The sequence below is a fragment of the Citrus clementina genome, unplaced genomic scaffold (genome assembly GCF_000493195.1).
Source record: "Citrus clementina cultivar Clemenules unplaced genomic scaffold, Citrus_clementina_v1.0 scaffold_5, whole genome shotgun sequence".
Taxonomy (NCBI): Eukaryota; Viridiplantae; Streptophyta; class Magnoliopsida; order Sapindales; family Rutaceae; genus Citrus; species Citrus x clementina.
Window position 1 is genome coordinate 28,319,326 of NW_006262201.1, and position 17,613 is coordinate 28,336,938.

At 32.9% G+C, this 17,613-nt stretch overlaps 1 protein-coding gene and 1 long non-coding RNA gene across 2 annotated transcripts; both read left to right on the plus strand.

The window, feature by feature from the left end:
- The first annotated feature begins 967 nt into the window (after window positions 1–967).
- Window positions 968–4,770, plus strand: LOC112097734 (putrescine-binding periplasmic protein-like). Its single transcript, XM_024183130.1, has 4 exons — window positions 968–1,684; window positions 2,915–2,953; window positions 3,221–3,403; window positions 4,349–4,770. Exons 1-4 carry the CDS (start codon window positions 1,544–1,546, stop codon window positions 4,466–4,468), a joined length of 483 nt encoding a protein of 160 aa, XP_024038898.1. The 5' UTR covers window positions 968–1,543; the 3' UTR covers window positions 4,469–4,770.
- Window positions 4,771–11,248: 6,478 nt separating this feature from the next.
- LOC112097744 lies at window positions 11,249–11,810 on the plus strand. Its single transcript, XR_002905222.1, has 3 exons — window positions 11,249–11,272; window positions 11,386–11,535; window positions 11,630–11,810. It is a non-coding gene; the product is annotated as an uncharacterized LOC112097744 (long non-coding RNA).
- Window positions 11,811–17,613: the final 5,803 nt, after the last annotated feature.

A 17,613-nucleotide genomic window follows, 5' to 3' on the forward strand; every position in this document is an offset into this window, starting at 1 on the left:
CATCTATAAAATGTGATACATGGGGAAGGATTGGACATTATATTCTTAGATTAGCGCCTTATTTAGGGTGTATATTAAGCAGATTATATATTACATGGAGATGGAGTTTATGAAATAGATTAAAAAGAAAAGGAAATTTTGGTGCCTAAAGTTTGCCACTTGGAATATTTCGGTGTCTAAAAATTCACTCACCACTTATTTCATGTTTGATTATATGTTGAAAAGATATTAAAATAGTATAATGCTATTAAGGCTTAACGTATATTTTTTATTAGTAGAGTGTAGAATTTTTAAGAAATAAATTATTAAATTATTATAACTAACATATTATTTTAAAGTTGTGTTATGAAAAAAATGAAATAAAAATGTACAGTAAATAAGAATATTTTAAAACTTTTATCTTTTTAAAATTATTTTTTAACATAAGGTGAACTATTTTTTTTTTAAATCACATATTCTAGTTAAAATCAAATATGTATTTATATGAAGCTTGTAAATTTTTTTTTTAGTACTGATATTTGGATATTACCAATAAAAAAAAAGGTAATGTGCATGCTGAATTATTTTTGTAGCACACAAAAGGACAACACCGTTTATGTTATCATACTATCACTTCTGTTATGATAATATTTTTTTGTGGCCAAATATCTTCTTTTTTTTTTTAAGTAAAAGTGTGGACAAAATGCAAATCAGTTTTTAATCCTCAATCTCTCCCAAAATATAAATTCGTAGGTACATGGGTTGTTAAAACTATAGCTGACAAAAAGTTACTAACAAAAACAGAATGTCCATTTTATAACTTTCTTAAAAAACTTTCCTTAACTTTTTTAAAAAGTTACCAATAAAAAGTTATTTCTAATTTTTATTTTGTTATAATTTTTATAACAAAATTCGTAGTTCGTAGTTAACTAAACTCTTCTTATTCCCTTTCTCAACTGCCATACCCTAACCTTGTTCCCCACACTAAACCACGCTCAATTAAGGCCATCAGATTCTCCCGGGCCCACATTAATCCAACTGCTCACAGAGACCGACAGCCTCTCTATCTCCATTTCAAGCTCCCTCTTCAACTGGCTTCTGCTACCGTCCTACTCTTTCTCGGCTTCGGAGTCCGTATTTGCTCGGCCTGTCCCACGAAGCTCCCTCTCACTCCAATTGTCGCCCCACAAGACCAATTGCTTAATCAAGACACCGAACAAGAAAAGGATGAGAAGTTGAAACAAGAATTTGAGAATTGGAAATAAAAAACGTACGCATTGACCGTGCCTTTGAGAGTCGTTTCTCTTCAGAACTCAGTGCCTCAATCTTGGGTTAAGGATTTTATGCGAAGTCAGGGAAAGAGATTGAAGTTTCAGATGAATTTGTGTGCTAGCATTGATGGGATCTTTAACAATTTATCTGTGCCCTTTAACAAAGTTAAGGCTAAGTCAGCTTCTTATATGGCTGCTGATTTGGTTAGTGTTGGTGATTCATGGCTTAGTTTTGCCATTAAAAAGAGATTGATTGAGCCAATGGCTGGAGCTGAAGACCAAGATTGGTTCAAATGCTTAAGTCACAAATGGAAGGTAACATCTTTGTCTTTGATCCTCGAGGTAAAATATGGGCGGCACCGTACAGGTGGGGCACAACGGTGATAGCCTACAAGAAAAGTAAATTTCGAAAGCATAATTTGGCTCCGATTGAGGTAATAATTTTCTTTAAACTCATTTAGTTTTATATCAAACAAAATCAAGACTGCCTTTCTTTTCAATATTTTTTATGATAATATCTTTAGAAGCATCTCATTGACGGGTAACAATGGCATCCCTGAAAGAGTCTATAAACTCAATGATATTATCTTCTACAAATGGTTCATTAAACTTTGTCGTTGTACTCAAATGTACACTCAGATCAATGAGAAGCTATGCTACGTTAGCATGTAGTGATGGCACTTAATAAGTGAGTTGCTAGGATGTGAACTAGAAAAATTAAATATTGTCTCCTTGGGTATGCTAGCTGGTAAGTCAGGGTTAATATCAGAGCTTAAGATAGTATAACCGTGAGAACCTATTGACTGCCAATTAAAATATCCATTGAAATGTCTAGGGAGTTATGAAGGTGGAGGTAACTTCCAATTTCTAAGGCCACAGAGTAGACATCATCCAGGATCCTAAAATATCCAGTTAACCTCCTGCTCGATGCGATTAATAAATTTGGTCAATGCCACTGAAACCTGCTAACTGACGTCACAATGCGACATGAGCACTTCAAAATGGGACAGATGGTCAGTAGCACTAAATTTTTCTTGCCTAAGATTGAGCAATTGGTCTAACTACTAATCCCTATTGTAGGTTGATCATTATTTTTTCAATTATGTTCAGTTTGACCCAAAAAGTTGCAGAATCTTGAGCTGAATATTGTCACTGAACACTGTCAATGTTGTTTAGCATAGCCAACTAACTTGATGTTAAAACAAACACACAGTGTGTCTCATGTCTCACAATTCAAATTATCATCTGTAATGATGGAGAATTTTTCCAATGTATGAAGTATGCTTTGATACGTGGGTTACCTTGGAGAAGATATCTCAAAATAAAGAATATGGGGAGAAAACAGTTCAGTAGTTTATTATTCTGTAGTCAAGTTTTGTCTCGAAAATGGTCAAAATTTAAATGAATAAGGACAGGGAATCTTCATTCTTTTTTCCCTTTTTTATACCAAGATATCTCTCAACCTTTATATAATCCCCACTGGATATCTGCTTCTAATAATTAAAATAAAAATTTCACCGCTCTAACAATAAAAAGTAACATCTTTAATCAAATAATTTACAGTTCCTCATCACCTTAGTGTGAGACTATCAGTACATTCCAAAAACTTAATAAAACTGGTTTGATCCTGTTTATTGATGTTTAAATGTTGTTCATTGTGACATGTAGAAATGATGAGGCGAAGTTTATTTGGACATCAATTAGTAAGATCTTGTTTGAAGTTGTTTTCTGAAATGAACTGCCCAATGGTAGTTTTTTGGGGGCATTTGATGGCTCTTTTTTTCCTCATTTTCAACATGTGCCTGCTTGGAACAGGAAGGATTAGGCTGCAGAGTTGTTATATATTTTTAGATGCTCTGGTCATTGCACAATTTGTTCACACTGGAAATTAGAATGAGAAATTTGTTGATGCTGTTTTGAGAGATCTGCATTCTATGCACAATAACGTGATTAATGAAAATGCATTGTAGGACTGGAAAGATCTGTGGCAGCCTGAGCTCGCAGGAAGAATTTCAATGGTTAATTCTCCCCGAGAGGTTATTGGTTCAGCTTTGAAGAATAGGGGAGCATCATACAATTCAAACGATATTGATTTGCAAGTTGCTGGTGGGAAGATTGCTGTTCAGCAGAATCTGGCATTACTGGCAAACCAAGTACTCTTACAGAAATGATATCTGGTCATTGCATGTTATTGCCTGACAACTGATTTTGTTTGTACAAGTCTGCTTCTTCATACATATGAATGCATATGTTAGTGTTTTCTTCTCCTTTTCATACATATAAATGCATATGTTAGTGTTGTCTTTTCCTTTTCATACATATTAATACATATGTTGGTGTTCTCTCATGAGATGGATGCAATAGAGGCTTTTGCTCCTAAATTTAGCTGAAGAAATGGGAAGGGATGTGAGATTCTGTCTCATTAAATTAACAAAAACCCAAAACAATGAAAATCCATAATAATGTGGTGTGGGTAAATTGGCTCCATTTGGTTCGTTTCCTTAATGTGACTGCGCGAGCAATAGAGACTAACAAAATGAAGTGACAACAAGAAGTCAGTGTCCTTTGATGGATGCATTTTTAGGCAGAAATAGGTTTGTAATTGACCAAATTTGCCTGGCATGCCAATTTCAAAAAAATTAAATTATGTGGTTATTGGCTGTAATGAAGGGGGATAGTCGGTGCAATCAGGTGGATCCTGGAAAGTTCAACAAAGTTTGGTATGGCGTAGTGAAATTGGTTTGTGCAACTCAGGAGTCTTTCAGGTGAACGATGATAGGTTTTGATTTATGAATATTATAAATCTACTGTGCATATTATTCTAGCAGAATCATCTATAAGTTCTAGTTATTGAAATTGTATACTTTGCCCGGTTTGAGTTAAGGGCACATGTAATATGAAAGATAGTTGTCGCATCTTTTAGGTTACCTAACATTTGATCAATCCTATTATGGGGGCTTCAAGATGTCTAACAATATGTAGAATGCCCATGCTCCTCCCCATTGTTTATCTTATACAATAATTTGTTTTAGATGCTAATATCTTTGTCGATACTGGTAACAATATTACAATATCTGCCTTTATTGGGTTTTACATAGGTTCGACTGTTTGACAGTACACACTATCTGAAGGCATTTGCAATTGGAGATGTATGGGTTGCTGTTGGGTGGAGTAGTGATGTTCTTCCTGCTGTCAAACGTATGTCTAAGGTTTTATGAGAAACGAAAGATGAGTGTTTGTTTGAACAAAGTTGTTGCCAATCTTGCAGAGTTCGAAAAGAAAGATCACGGAGCGAATGCCACCGATTTCTTCATCATTTTAGCCTCCATAGTTGAAGTTTCCTCATTTGAAGCTGTTTATGCATACGCTTTTTCCCTGCTCTAGTACAGGAAATTGAAGAATTAACCAGATGTGATATGCTGAAAGAGGGAAGTTTTCTTCCTTGAATGTGGCCTTTGTGATTTGTCTTGAAGGAATAGGATGATCACTGGCAAAAACCCTATCAAGGTAGATTTTATGATGTTAACATATTATTAAGCATTTTGTTACATCAGCAATGATGCTTTCATAGCATGAAAGTGTCTAAATTTAACTGAATGATCTTGATTAATCAATTATGAGTTTTAATCGAGTAAAAACTAAATACAATAATCGTTGACAAATACTGAAATTGGGTAAATATGATCTTGATATTGAGAATCTGAAAACACAACCCACACAGGGAATCACCCTTCGCGTGGGGATGGAGATGTTTACTGCAGCGATATTGCATATGTCCACTGCTCTTTGGGTTATGGTGCGACTTGCGATTTCAAGGTTTCCCTGAAACAATGAAAAGATTGACGTACCCTGCAATGAATGAAAGCGGCTGGACTAATTCTGATTACCTAATTGACTCAGGATCGGCTGGCAATAATGACAGTTTATTAACAATGCACAGTCCCGAGTACTTTCCAGGATCAGATATTACGTGGTCTAATGTTGATAATAATAGATTATCAAATGACAAATCGTTGTTCTTGGGTGTTGATTTCAGAAATAAAATACGTTCTGAGAGATGCTGGTCTACTATTGCAAGCCCCCAGATTTAAGAATCTTTTGATGATAATTTACCACCTGTAACTGTGCCGGAAGATTCACCTAGCACTGAAAAAGATGATAATTTAATTGATATGGACAGTTTCCATATCACTTTTAAATCATCTTATGTAATTGTGATGTTAGGAAGCATTAGTGATCTACATGTGAACTATTATTGGCGCCATTTGTGGTTTTATTTTATTAAAATATGGATGACTTCCCGTTACTATTTCGTTGTAGACAATCTTATCAATTAACATATAGTTTAAAATCATTATGATCTATTAATTTTCATGATATTTAACTGAGTTAAAACTAAGTGCATTCAATAAATCTTTCTTCCTTTAAAAAACTGTTGCGCTTTAATTTTAGTGCTTAATATTTACAGAACTCTGGTACAGGGAATTCGAAATCAAACTAGTAACTACAGATTATCTAATTGCAAGTTTTTGTCCATAGTTGCAGATTTGTAGTGATTATCTAATTGACTGAGGTGACAACAATTTTTTTTTTAATTTTCAATAGCATAATGTGGAATTCAATAATTAAATTCTCCTTTTTAATTTGTTTCCAGTTAAATTATTAATTACTTAAACTTTGTTTTAAGTCTTTAATTTTATGTCTTGGCCTATATGCAGGGTTGGATTCTTGAGCGTGTTGGACACGACCAACAATGAAATTGACAGTAAACAAACATTACAACACGTTGAGTGTCGACTCCAGTAGCTGCCCTACAAGTCTACAACTTTACAAACAATAATTGAGTACACACATTTGATTCTCGGGACCCTCCAATGAATTTCTAGCCCCGTTGACTCCGCCGACAAAAGTTTTGGAAAATAAAAAAAATTCATAGAATTCCACCAAATACAAAACGCGTGGAATTTAATTTTCGGCCATGTGGACCAAAACACAATTTAATGAAAAAAAAGATAAGATTTCTAAAATGTGTAGAAAGTGATCCATATTTTACTGAAACAACTTGTTAAATTTTTCAAGGATTTAGAATATTTGATCATAAATTACGCCCATGTTAATTTTTCCGCTATTGACTATCATTTTCTAGACTCACTGTCACCTTTCTTGATGAACGGTACTTAGTCTCTCTTCTCCTCTTATAAAAATTATATTAATTGATTTCTTATTATAATAAATAGTCTTTAAGAACGTATAGATTTATTGTTTTCGTGACCAAATTATGCCTGCTTAAGGTTGAGACTATTAATAAAATTAATATTTAATGTTTATGTTAAAAGATATAAGATTTTATGCATTCATTAATTGTTATTAGCTAAAGGATTAATTATTTTTTCAACCCAATCAGTTGATGCATCTGCAAGAGTTTTTTCTTTTATTTACCATAATTATATTCCGGGTACAATAAATTATCTTTGGTGCTTGGAAAATATGACTTCTTACTTCAAGTTTGATGTGTCTCTCTCCGTAAGCTTACTGGAAATATATCCTCATTTACTGTCATTTATCTAATATCAAATGAAAGATCTCACTTTTTCAAACTATCACTTCCAAGTCTCATTGTCACTTAGCCATTCTTGGACCATTCAAAACCAATCTGTTGAAATAATCAAATATATGCAAAATTAGAGTCACGATTGTTGGTCCCCCAAATTCTAATTATATAACTTCTATATATCTCATTGTCAGGTCACGAACTTGTTGGCACATTTCCAAATTCCTCTTCCATCAGCTCTCACACGTTAATTTTTAGGTTATCTAAATTTCAAGGATTTAAAATCTTTGATCATGGATTACATGTTTAATTTTTCTGCCATTGACTGTCATATTCTAGATTTAATGGTACCTTTCTTGATCAAGCGTAATTACTCTCTCGTCTCCTCTTATAAATTCCTCTTCCATTAGCTGTTAGCCTATATGGCTATAGATATTGATTTTGATGATAACAAACCACATGTGTTGATTAAACAAAGATTTATGAATTGTGCATTTATAATAAGAAAATGATGTTATGGAATTAAAGTGTTTTTGGACTAAAGTGAAAGTATTTTAAAACCTTTGATATTATTTTAAAATTTCAGATTTGGACCTATTTGAAAATATTTAAATATTTTGGGTCATTCTATATTTTTACATGGTTTGGGTGAAATCATAATTTCAATTTGAGTGTGTGAGACACTTGAGTGAAGAGGTTGGGAGATAATCTCTTTGTTGTAAGGGTTCATTGACACATTGAAGTCAATTGTAAACGTTTGAAGCCTTAAAAAAACTTGGATAGTGAAATCCTCAAGTTTGAATCGCTTGGAGGCGTGGACGTAAGCGGGGATTGCCGAACTACGTAAAAATTCGTGTGTTTGTTTCTCTTCTCTCTTGCTCAATTGTTATTGTGCTTTTATTGAACTTATTACTTTTGAATTTATTAATGCATTAAATTGGATTGTTATGTGGCTTTGTTAGGATATTTTTTAAAATACCAATTCACCCCCCTCTTAGGTTGCACACTTGTATTTCATTAGCATTACTAGGAATTTGTTGATCTCTAAGATGCTAACTTGAGTGAAGAGTTTCCAAATTGATTGTTACAAAACAACAAAAAAACTAGACACACTTGATCTGTCTAATAATTCTCTTTCGGTAAAATTAATTAATTTTAGGGGAATTTTCGGCCAACCTCTGTAATTTCAAAGTGATCATTAATTAATTAAACGATACAAATATCTAAAGTGATTAGATGTTTGCTGACAATACAAGTTCATGGCTTGAAATTTGATCTCTATCGATTGGTTTACAAATGGACGCACTTGTGCCTTTGTGGCGATAATTAAACAGAGATGTGAAGTTGTAAAGATTTGACAAGTTCCCATGATTAGTATTTTTTTTCAAAAACTTTTTTACAACAAATTCATCTCGCCCAAAAATTATATTTTGCTATCTAACAATAATTGAGCACTTGGCCGCATTGACTCCACGTCTCCACCTACTTTCTAAGTAAAAACATGGAAATGTAATCTCCACAAAATGTCAAACGTGTGGAATTTAATTTTTGGCCTTGTGAACCAAAATGCAAATGAAAGAAAAAGAGAGAAAAAAACAAGGCCCAAAGACTACGAAAAGATATAAAAGTCTTTGGGCCTTTTTATAACGGTGGATTTTTTAAAAGGAAAAAATAACAACACTTCTATGGTTTGTTTTGATAATCACATTTACATATACTCTCTAATTTTTAAAATGGACACATAAATCTTTTTTTTTTTTTTCTACAAACGTATATTATTCGTATTTTTTATTATTTTTAATATCATATTGTTATTTTTTTTAGAAGATATTGTTATTTATTATAAATGTTTAAAGTAAATTTTTAGGTTGAAATATAATAAAAAGGTATAATCGTTCTCTTATTAAACACCCATACTTTTAATTTCTATCCATTTGTCATCTCAATCTCTCTCAATTATTCTTTATTGCTAGCTCAAAACGCGTTGCTGTTGCAAATTATAGCAAAAAGACAAATATGGAAAAGAAAAAAGGGAAGAAAATTAATGCATGAAAGATTTGGAGAAAACAACGAAGTAAGTCAACTATAATCTAGTTGGGTGTGTAAATTGTTTGATGCTTTATAAGCAAATAACATATAGAGACAGACAATGTGTGTTCGTTTTTTCATAGTTAAAGATATAGTTAGAATGGGTGGTTCAAAATCAAAAATGGTGATAATGTTTGTTATGTTATTAATAATATTTAAAAGTGGGTGGAGTGAGGGATGTTTGGATCACGAGAGATTTGCTCTTTTGCGACTTAAACATTTCTTCGATGATACTAGTAGTTATCTTTACGATTGGGGAGATGGTGAGGGAGCTACTGATTGTTGTCAGTGGAAAAGGGTTGAGTGCAGCAACACCACAGGTCGAGTGATAGTGCTAGACCTTTCTAGCATGTATTGGGGAGAGTACAGCTGGTATCTGAATGCTTCTTTGTTTACTCCCTTCCAACAACTTGAGTCACTTGATTTAACTGACAACAAAATAGCCGGTTGTGTTGAGAATGAAGGTGCTTCGTTTAATTTAATTAATTTACTTTCTCCACCCTAATTTAAGTTGAATATCAAGACCGAGCAATTATACACATATTCATTTAGTCGACAATTTTGACTTTTTTTTAAATGATTAATTTTGAAATTACACCAATATCTATGATCCTTTTTTTTTATTTTACTTGCAGGTATAGAGAGGCTATCAAGATTGAACAACTTGAAGATGCTTAATTTAAGTGATAACTCGTTCAACAATAGCATTTTATCATCTCTAACTCATCTTTCATCATTAAGATCATTAAATTTATTTTGGAATAGATTGGAAGGAAGTATTGACGTTAAAGGTACATAATTAAAACTTCATCCCTTCTCCAAGCTCTTTCATTAACTTGCTAAAATAAGATTCAAGGCTTTGAATTCAAATTTTTTTATGATTAGTATTAAAAAAAAACAGTTTTAAGCAATTTATAAATACAAGTTTTAATGTTTCTCATAATTTCATCTTGTACTTTCATATGTCTTGAATTTAAGATTAAAAAAAAAAAACTCTAATAGCGAACCAAACACCTCCACAACTAATTATTATTATTATTATCATTTTTTTTTTATTTGTGGTGAGGTTTGAAACATTCAACTCAATTTGTACTTATTACAGAATTTGATTCTTTGAGAGATTTAGAGGAGCTAGACATTGGCGAGAACAAGATTGACAAATTTGTGGTCTCAAAAGGTACTAGAACGACTGCAAAAAATGTAAACTTCTACAAATTAGCTAGATTCTTTGCCATTTGGTTTATTATTTTGCAGGTTTGAGGAAGTTGAGGTATCTCAGTTTAAGTGGTATCAAACTCAATCATAGCATATTATCTTCTCTGACTGTCTTTTCTTCGTTAAGAGAATTATATCTAGATGATACGGGATTCAAAGGAACATTAGATATTCGAGGTAAGTCTAAGCCCTGCTTTCTCATTTTATATATGCCAGCTAGACTTGTGTATCATCGACATAATTTAATATTTAATTTGATTAGTCTGAAGGAATTACATGCTAATTTAAACATACTTTTATTTACTCTGTCAATCAATTAATTAATTAATTACTATTTGGCTTGGTTTGGATGAATTCTCATGATGTTTTAATTTCTTTAAATTAATTAATTAATTAACTCTGTTTTTAAGTCTTAAGTCTGGGCATGTTTGCAGAATTTGATTCCTTCAACAACTTAGAAGTGTTGGACATGAGTTACAACAAAATCGACAATCTTGTGGTTCCTCAAGGTAAACAATTAAAATATTATTCAATTACATTAATATAATTCATTTGGTTAGGGAAGGCCCAAAAGGTACAAAAAAAATTAAATAAAGAAACAGAGAATTTGTATTATTTAAAAAACAGAATGTAATAAAGATTTGATTCTAGTTCTTTAATCTTTAAAGCGATTGAAAAATAATGTTGCTCTTTTCCCAAAGCATAAAATACGAATTGAATGCCAATTAACTTAATCATTCATTTCGTTTAGCTCTAAATTTAGACAATGAATTTTTATATTATTTCAAAAACAGGACGTAATAGAATTTAAAAAAAAAACAGATTGTAATAAAGATTTGATTCTAATTTTTTAATCTTTACTGCGATTGAAAAATGATACAGCTCTTTTCCCAAAGCATAAAATACGAATTGACTCCCAATTAAATTAATCATTTATTCCATTCATCTCTTAATTTAAATAATGAATTTTGTTTTCTTAAATCGTATTCTAATTACTATTAAAAAACAGGTTACAGAGGTTTGAGGAAGTTGAAAAGCCTTTATCTATTGAGAGTTAGAATTAGAGATGGAAGCAAGTTGTTACAGTCAATTGGATCATTCCCATCCCTCAACACTCTTTACCTTTCGTCTAATAATTTGACGGAAACAGTGACAACTACTACTCAAGGTAATTAAAAGGTACAAATGTCGCCAAATTTATAAATAAATTGTTAATTAATTAATTTTTCCGTATTATTAATAAAGCTAAATTCGTTGCTCCTTCCTTCTAAATCTAAACAGAGTTGCACAATTTCACCAACTTGGAATATTTGACATTGGACGATTCCTCTCTCCATATAAGCCTTCTGCAAAGCATTGCATCAATATTCCCTTCGTTAAAAAATTTGTCGATGATTGGTTGTGAAGTCAATGGCGTCCTACGTGGTCAAGGTAAAAGAAAAGTGTTAATTGTGAACTCGCACAATGGTGTCCTACGTGTTCAACATTTTTATTTATTTATTTTATTGTTTAATGTTTCTGCTAGGTTTTCCTCATTTCAAGAGTTTGGAATATTTGAATATGGATTTCACGCGCATTGCACTCAACACCAACTTTCTTCAAATCATCAGTGAATCGATGCCTTCTCTTAAGTACTTATCACTGTCAGATTCTACTCTTGGCACTAACAGCAGCAGGATTCTTGATCGAGGTTAATCAGATGCTCCCACCCTCCCTTCTTAATCTATAATATTAATTTTCAATTCAATATTTAATTACACAAACGAATCACTTATTATAAAAGAATAATACGCATTCATTAATTTTTATGCTGTATTAATTGATGAATTTAATAAATTTTCAGGCCTCTGTTCGTTGGTGCATCTGCAAGAGTTGCGCATGGCTGATAATGATTTAAGAGGTAGCTTGCCTTGGTGCTTGGCAAATATGACATCCCTCCGAATATTAGATGTTTCTTTCAATCAACTTACTGGAAGCATCTCCTCATCTCCCCTCGTTCATTTGACATCCATTGAAGAGCTGAGGCTTTCAGACAATCATTTTCGGATCCCAATTTCACTTGAACCACTTTTCAATCACTCAAGACTCAAGATTTTCCATGCTAAAAATAACCAAATGAATGCAGAAATAACTGAGTCACATTCTTTGACCGCCCCAAACTTCCAATTACAATCTCTCTCATTGTCTTCCAGTTATGGAGATGGTGTCACATTCCCCAAATTCCTTTACCATCAACATGACCTGGAGTATGTTCGTCTCTCACATATAAAGATGAATGGAGAATTTCCAAATTGGTTGTTGGAAAACAACACAAAATTAGCAACTCTTTTTTTGGTTAATGATTCTCTTGCAGGACCTTTTTGGTTGCCAATTCATTCACACAAGCGGTTAGGAATATTGGATATATCCAACAACAACATCCGAGGCCACATTCCAGTAGAAATTGGAGATGTTTTACCAAGTTTATACGTTTTCAACATTTCCATGAATGCTTTAGATGGTAGCATTCCCTCTTCATTTGGTAATATGAAATTCCTCCAATTGCTGGACTTATCCAACAATCAATTGACTGGTGAAATCCCCGAGCACTTGGCCGTCGGTTGCGTCAACTTGCAGTTTCTCATGTTATCAAACAACAGCCTAAAAGGTCACATGTTCTCTTGAAATTTTAACCTGGCCAATTTGATGTGGTTACAATTGGAGGGCAATCACTTCGTAGGAGAGATCCCACAAAGTTTGTCTAAATGCTCCTCCTTAGAAGGATTGTATCTTACCAATAATAGTCTCTCGGGTAACATTCCAGGATGGTTGGGTAATCTCACATGGTTAATACATATTATAATGCCCGAGAATCATCTTGAAGGTCCTATTCCAGTGGAGTTTTGTCAACTTTATTCGCTTCAGATTTTGGACATTTCAGACAACAACATATCTGGAAGTTTGCCATCCTGTTTCCATCCTCTCTCTATCGAACAAGTTCATCTTTCAAAAAATATGTTACATAGACAGCTAAAAAGAGGTACATTCTTTAATTGCTCTTCCCTTGTGACATTAGATCTTAGTTATAACCTCTTGAATGGCAGCATTCCGGATTGGATTGGTGAGCTTTCTCAGTTAAGCCACCTTATCTTAGGTCACAATAATCTTGAAGGTGAAGTGCCAGTTCAATTGTGCGAATTGAACCAACTACAATTGTTAGATCTTTCTAATAATAGTCTTCACGGTTCTATTCCTCCATGCTTTGATAACACAACACTTTATGAAAGTTACAACAACAGTTCTAGTCTTGATGAGAAATTTGAAATATCTTTTTTCATCGAAGGCCCTCAGGGAGATGTAGAAAAGTGAATCCGTGAAAAATTTGAGTTCACAACAAAGAATATTGCGTACATTTACCAAGGAAAAGTGCTTAGCCTCCTATCAGGACTTTATCTTTCTTGCAATAAGCTAATCGGTCATATTCCTCCTCAAATTGGAAATTTGACAAGGATTCAAACATTGAATCTATCATATAACAACTTGACAGGATTGATCCCATCAACATTTTCAAACTTGAAGCATATCGAAAGTTTGGATCTTTCCTACAATAAATTAAATGGGAAAATCCCTCATCAACTTGTGGAGTTAAAGACATTGGAGGTTTTTAGTGTGGCATACAATAACTTATCGGGCGAAATTCTAGAATGGACTGCACAATTTGCAACATTTAACAAGAGTAGCTATGAGGGAAATACTTTTCTTTGTGGATTGCCATTGCCCATTTGCAGATCACCAGCAACTATGTCGGAGGCTTCAATTGGCAATGAACGAGATGATAATTTAATTGACATGGATAGTTTCTTTATCACATTTACAACATCGTACGTAATTGTGATATTCGCAATTGTTATTATTTTATATGTAAATTCTTATTGGCGACGTAGATGGTTTTACTTTGTTGAAATGTGGATAACTACATGTTACTATTTTGTTGTAGACAATCTTATTCCAACAAGATTTTGTCATTGAAATTATTTAGTAGTTTAATTACGATTCTTTAAGTACTAATCAAGTTTGTATAGGAAATAATTTTTTATTAAAATTGTAGTAGTATTTAGCATTATATAGCTTCCAACTTCCAAGCACTTCACATTTGTCTCTACACTTACAAAACTGAGTGATCATGTTTTGCAGATCTGGATTTGGAGCAGGATGGATCCAAACCCATATCTGTCCACCATAACTTATAGCTTCCCTATACTGTGCAGCATACTTAAATAAGAGAACCATCTCCAATGTTAAAAGCATTCACTCTATAACATTCATTTAGAAACTATATTCAGAATAATTTTATAATTAAACACAAGAAATGAAACACCTAGATACACTTGATCGCCTATTTTACTCTAAAAAATAACGATTATGGTGCTATCATCATCTTCTTCACTAGCAACATTAACACCAAATCGATGGACCCATACATTTCATCAAGAAAGGTATATATCCAATAAAGTTGAAGCCTAACAAAAAAATCAGGAAGATTAATGCCTCACCACAACAAGGGGCATAACAACATCAAAGTAGAGATTAAACAGTATTCTCAAAGCTAAAACTCTCAAATCCACCCACCAGAATTTCATATCTCCTCAACAATTTTAAGAACTAAAGATAATTAGGATTTAACATTAGTTTTTTATATATTAGTTTCATAATTTACAAATCAATGAAGATGAAGATTATGCGAATAAATTCAAATTATACCATACATTCTCTAGATGTTACCAAAAATTTCTAAGTCAATCCCACATATTTCATAATTTTAAGACTAGAAAATTCACTAGTTAGAAGTTTCATTACCTTCAAGTGGAAGATGAAGAACATTATGCAAGTGATTCAGATTATATCATACATACTCCAAATGCAACTAGAAATTAACAAGTTCATGTGCACATATTTCATAACATTATGATTGAAAAGTTTCACAAAGAGAAATTCTAAATTCAATCTCTTGCATGAAGGCAGTTTGATTGATTTGAGTTACTTTATGATCAAGCTACTAATATAACATTCAAGTCAGGGAGAAAGTAAATTAAAAATGGGAAGAAATAACAGTAAAAATTTGTTGCTAAACATGATGTGTATTTTTTTCAAGGCAATTTGGAAACACAATTGTTACTACAGATATTCTCCTCAACTTAGAGATAAATACAAATATTAAAATGCACATGATCGCACATATTACTTGGAGCTTAGTAAGATTTCATTAAAAGAAGCAATCAAACCACTTATCAATTGTCGCAGTCATTCTATAAACTAAAATAGCAAATATAATATAAGAAAAAGAACATATAGATACTTGGCAAGAGTTCATTAAGAAGTCACATCACATTCGGGTGAGGAGTTTGCTTCTGATATCTTGCTAGCTGGGGCTTTTTCTCGTCTTTCTATGTATGCCGAGGGAAACCAACCAGCTTGGCCCTTGCATTCACCTTCCAACCATCCAGTACGAGCCACCTTGAGAAGTTATAACTAAAACGGTGAATTAAACAAAAGTTGACCGTTCAAAGACCTAAGGGGAAAACTAATTCTTTTATGTAGAATGAGTGAACTAGTTGTGATCACTGGAATAACAACATAACTATGGAAGCATAACAAGATATAAATTCACATGTCTATAAGGGTAAACTGGGTGGTTTAGAACTGAGCTAGCAACCCTACTAGATTATGATTTGCATTTCAATGTAAAAGGGAATATATGGTAGGAAGAAAGAAAACCAACCATCATTTGTTAACTCATTGCTTTTCAATCAAAATTTTAAGAACAAAATGCCATGTGCTTTGAATATCAAATAAGTATAAGCATTATTTCTAAATTCCACATATCATAAGTTGTTAGAAGGATAAGTTAATAGCATAGTAGAAAAATCTATGTGTCAGTATTTAGAGGGGAAAGTACCTGGCGAACCACAACATAATCATCAATTAAAAGACTTAGCTCTCCATTTGCTTGAGCATCAAATGGATGTATAACCTGCAAGATAATGGGATAAATAGAACTTAAAAAAAGCATAACAAAAGCAGCAACAGTAGCAGCAGCGTTCATTGTAACCACTATGATCATGGCCAACAAAGATATATTAGAAACAAAATTCCATTTTTACTACGACATTAATATGTACTATACGATATCATGACGATTGGGTTACTAAGAGCTATCAAAGTCTAATAAGTTATGTATAACTTTTGTAGTTATTTAAATTATGGATCAGATTTTAAATTTGAAATTTTGACTGCTCTCCACAAAACATGGCCTGTGCACAAAAAAGTCATAGATAATGAGGATTACAAGTGTCCGACATCTTTTGAGTGATGGATTTAACATGAGAGCTTATGGTCAGTCAATTTCCTCTGCCTAGCAATATAAGCTTTCTCGGCCAGATTTATCATCAAATACATAGATTGCCCCCAAGTCACATCCATATAAACATAATTTTTCTAGGTAAACCAAGTAAGGAGAATCATAATTCGGACATAATCATAAAAAGGCCCATCTAACTTAAGAGAAAATCTTAAAAAGAGGGATGCTGAGCTATCAGTCTTGTATCTATAAGCAATATCAAGACTTTACATCACCTGCTACATCGTGAGTGGTTACACAACTTTTAGTGGTTTGTCTTTCTTTGGCATGCCTAACTCAGCTTTGATGTTGCTGAGATATTGATAGTAGAGAGCAGAAGCCTTACTTTCGCTATAAATTAGACGTCATTCTGATTAATATGCGTTTGCAAATCAGCTCTGTTTGAATCAGTATTCTGATAGACACATGAGGCATTTACATCCATTTCCAAAGTCACATGTTGCGGGGAGGACTCATTTGATTGCTCCTATACGATCATCTAATTCAAGTAGCAAGGGTTGGAAGAGAATAAAAAGTCACAATTATTCTTTTGCATAAGTGAGACGAAAATGGTAAATGCAATATTATTAGCAGTAAATAAGAAGAGAACGCTCCAAGGAATAGATAGATGCAGACAAGCAAGTTAAAATGCATAGTCCCAAACCTCCGCATACAACTTCTCTAAAATAGCAATAACGTGTTGATGATATATTTTCTCAGCATCTACCTGCAAAGGCCCGAGACCGGGAAAACAACAATAAAACCACTAGCTGAAGGAGAAAGCAAAGAAAAAAATACACTTGACATAAATCTTGACAAGAAGCACAATTTAAGACATAACAAACCCCAATCATATTATTTTTGCTAGTCACACGCTAGTCTGTGCTAGTGATGTAAGAAGTCACAAGGTCTCTTCAACATTTGAACCAATAAAATTATTAAGTCATGGATGTCACTAGCAATGATTTTAATATAAAACATTAAATATTTCAGAGTTGTAACTTTAAAATGGATTCTTTTATTCAATACCATAGAACTAAGTTTCCTTATGAGAAGATAGTAGTTTCGATAATATTTTACATATAATTTTTGCGATACCTTCGTCTCGCACTACCAGTGATACCCTCACTCTT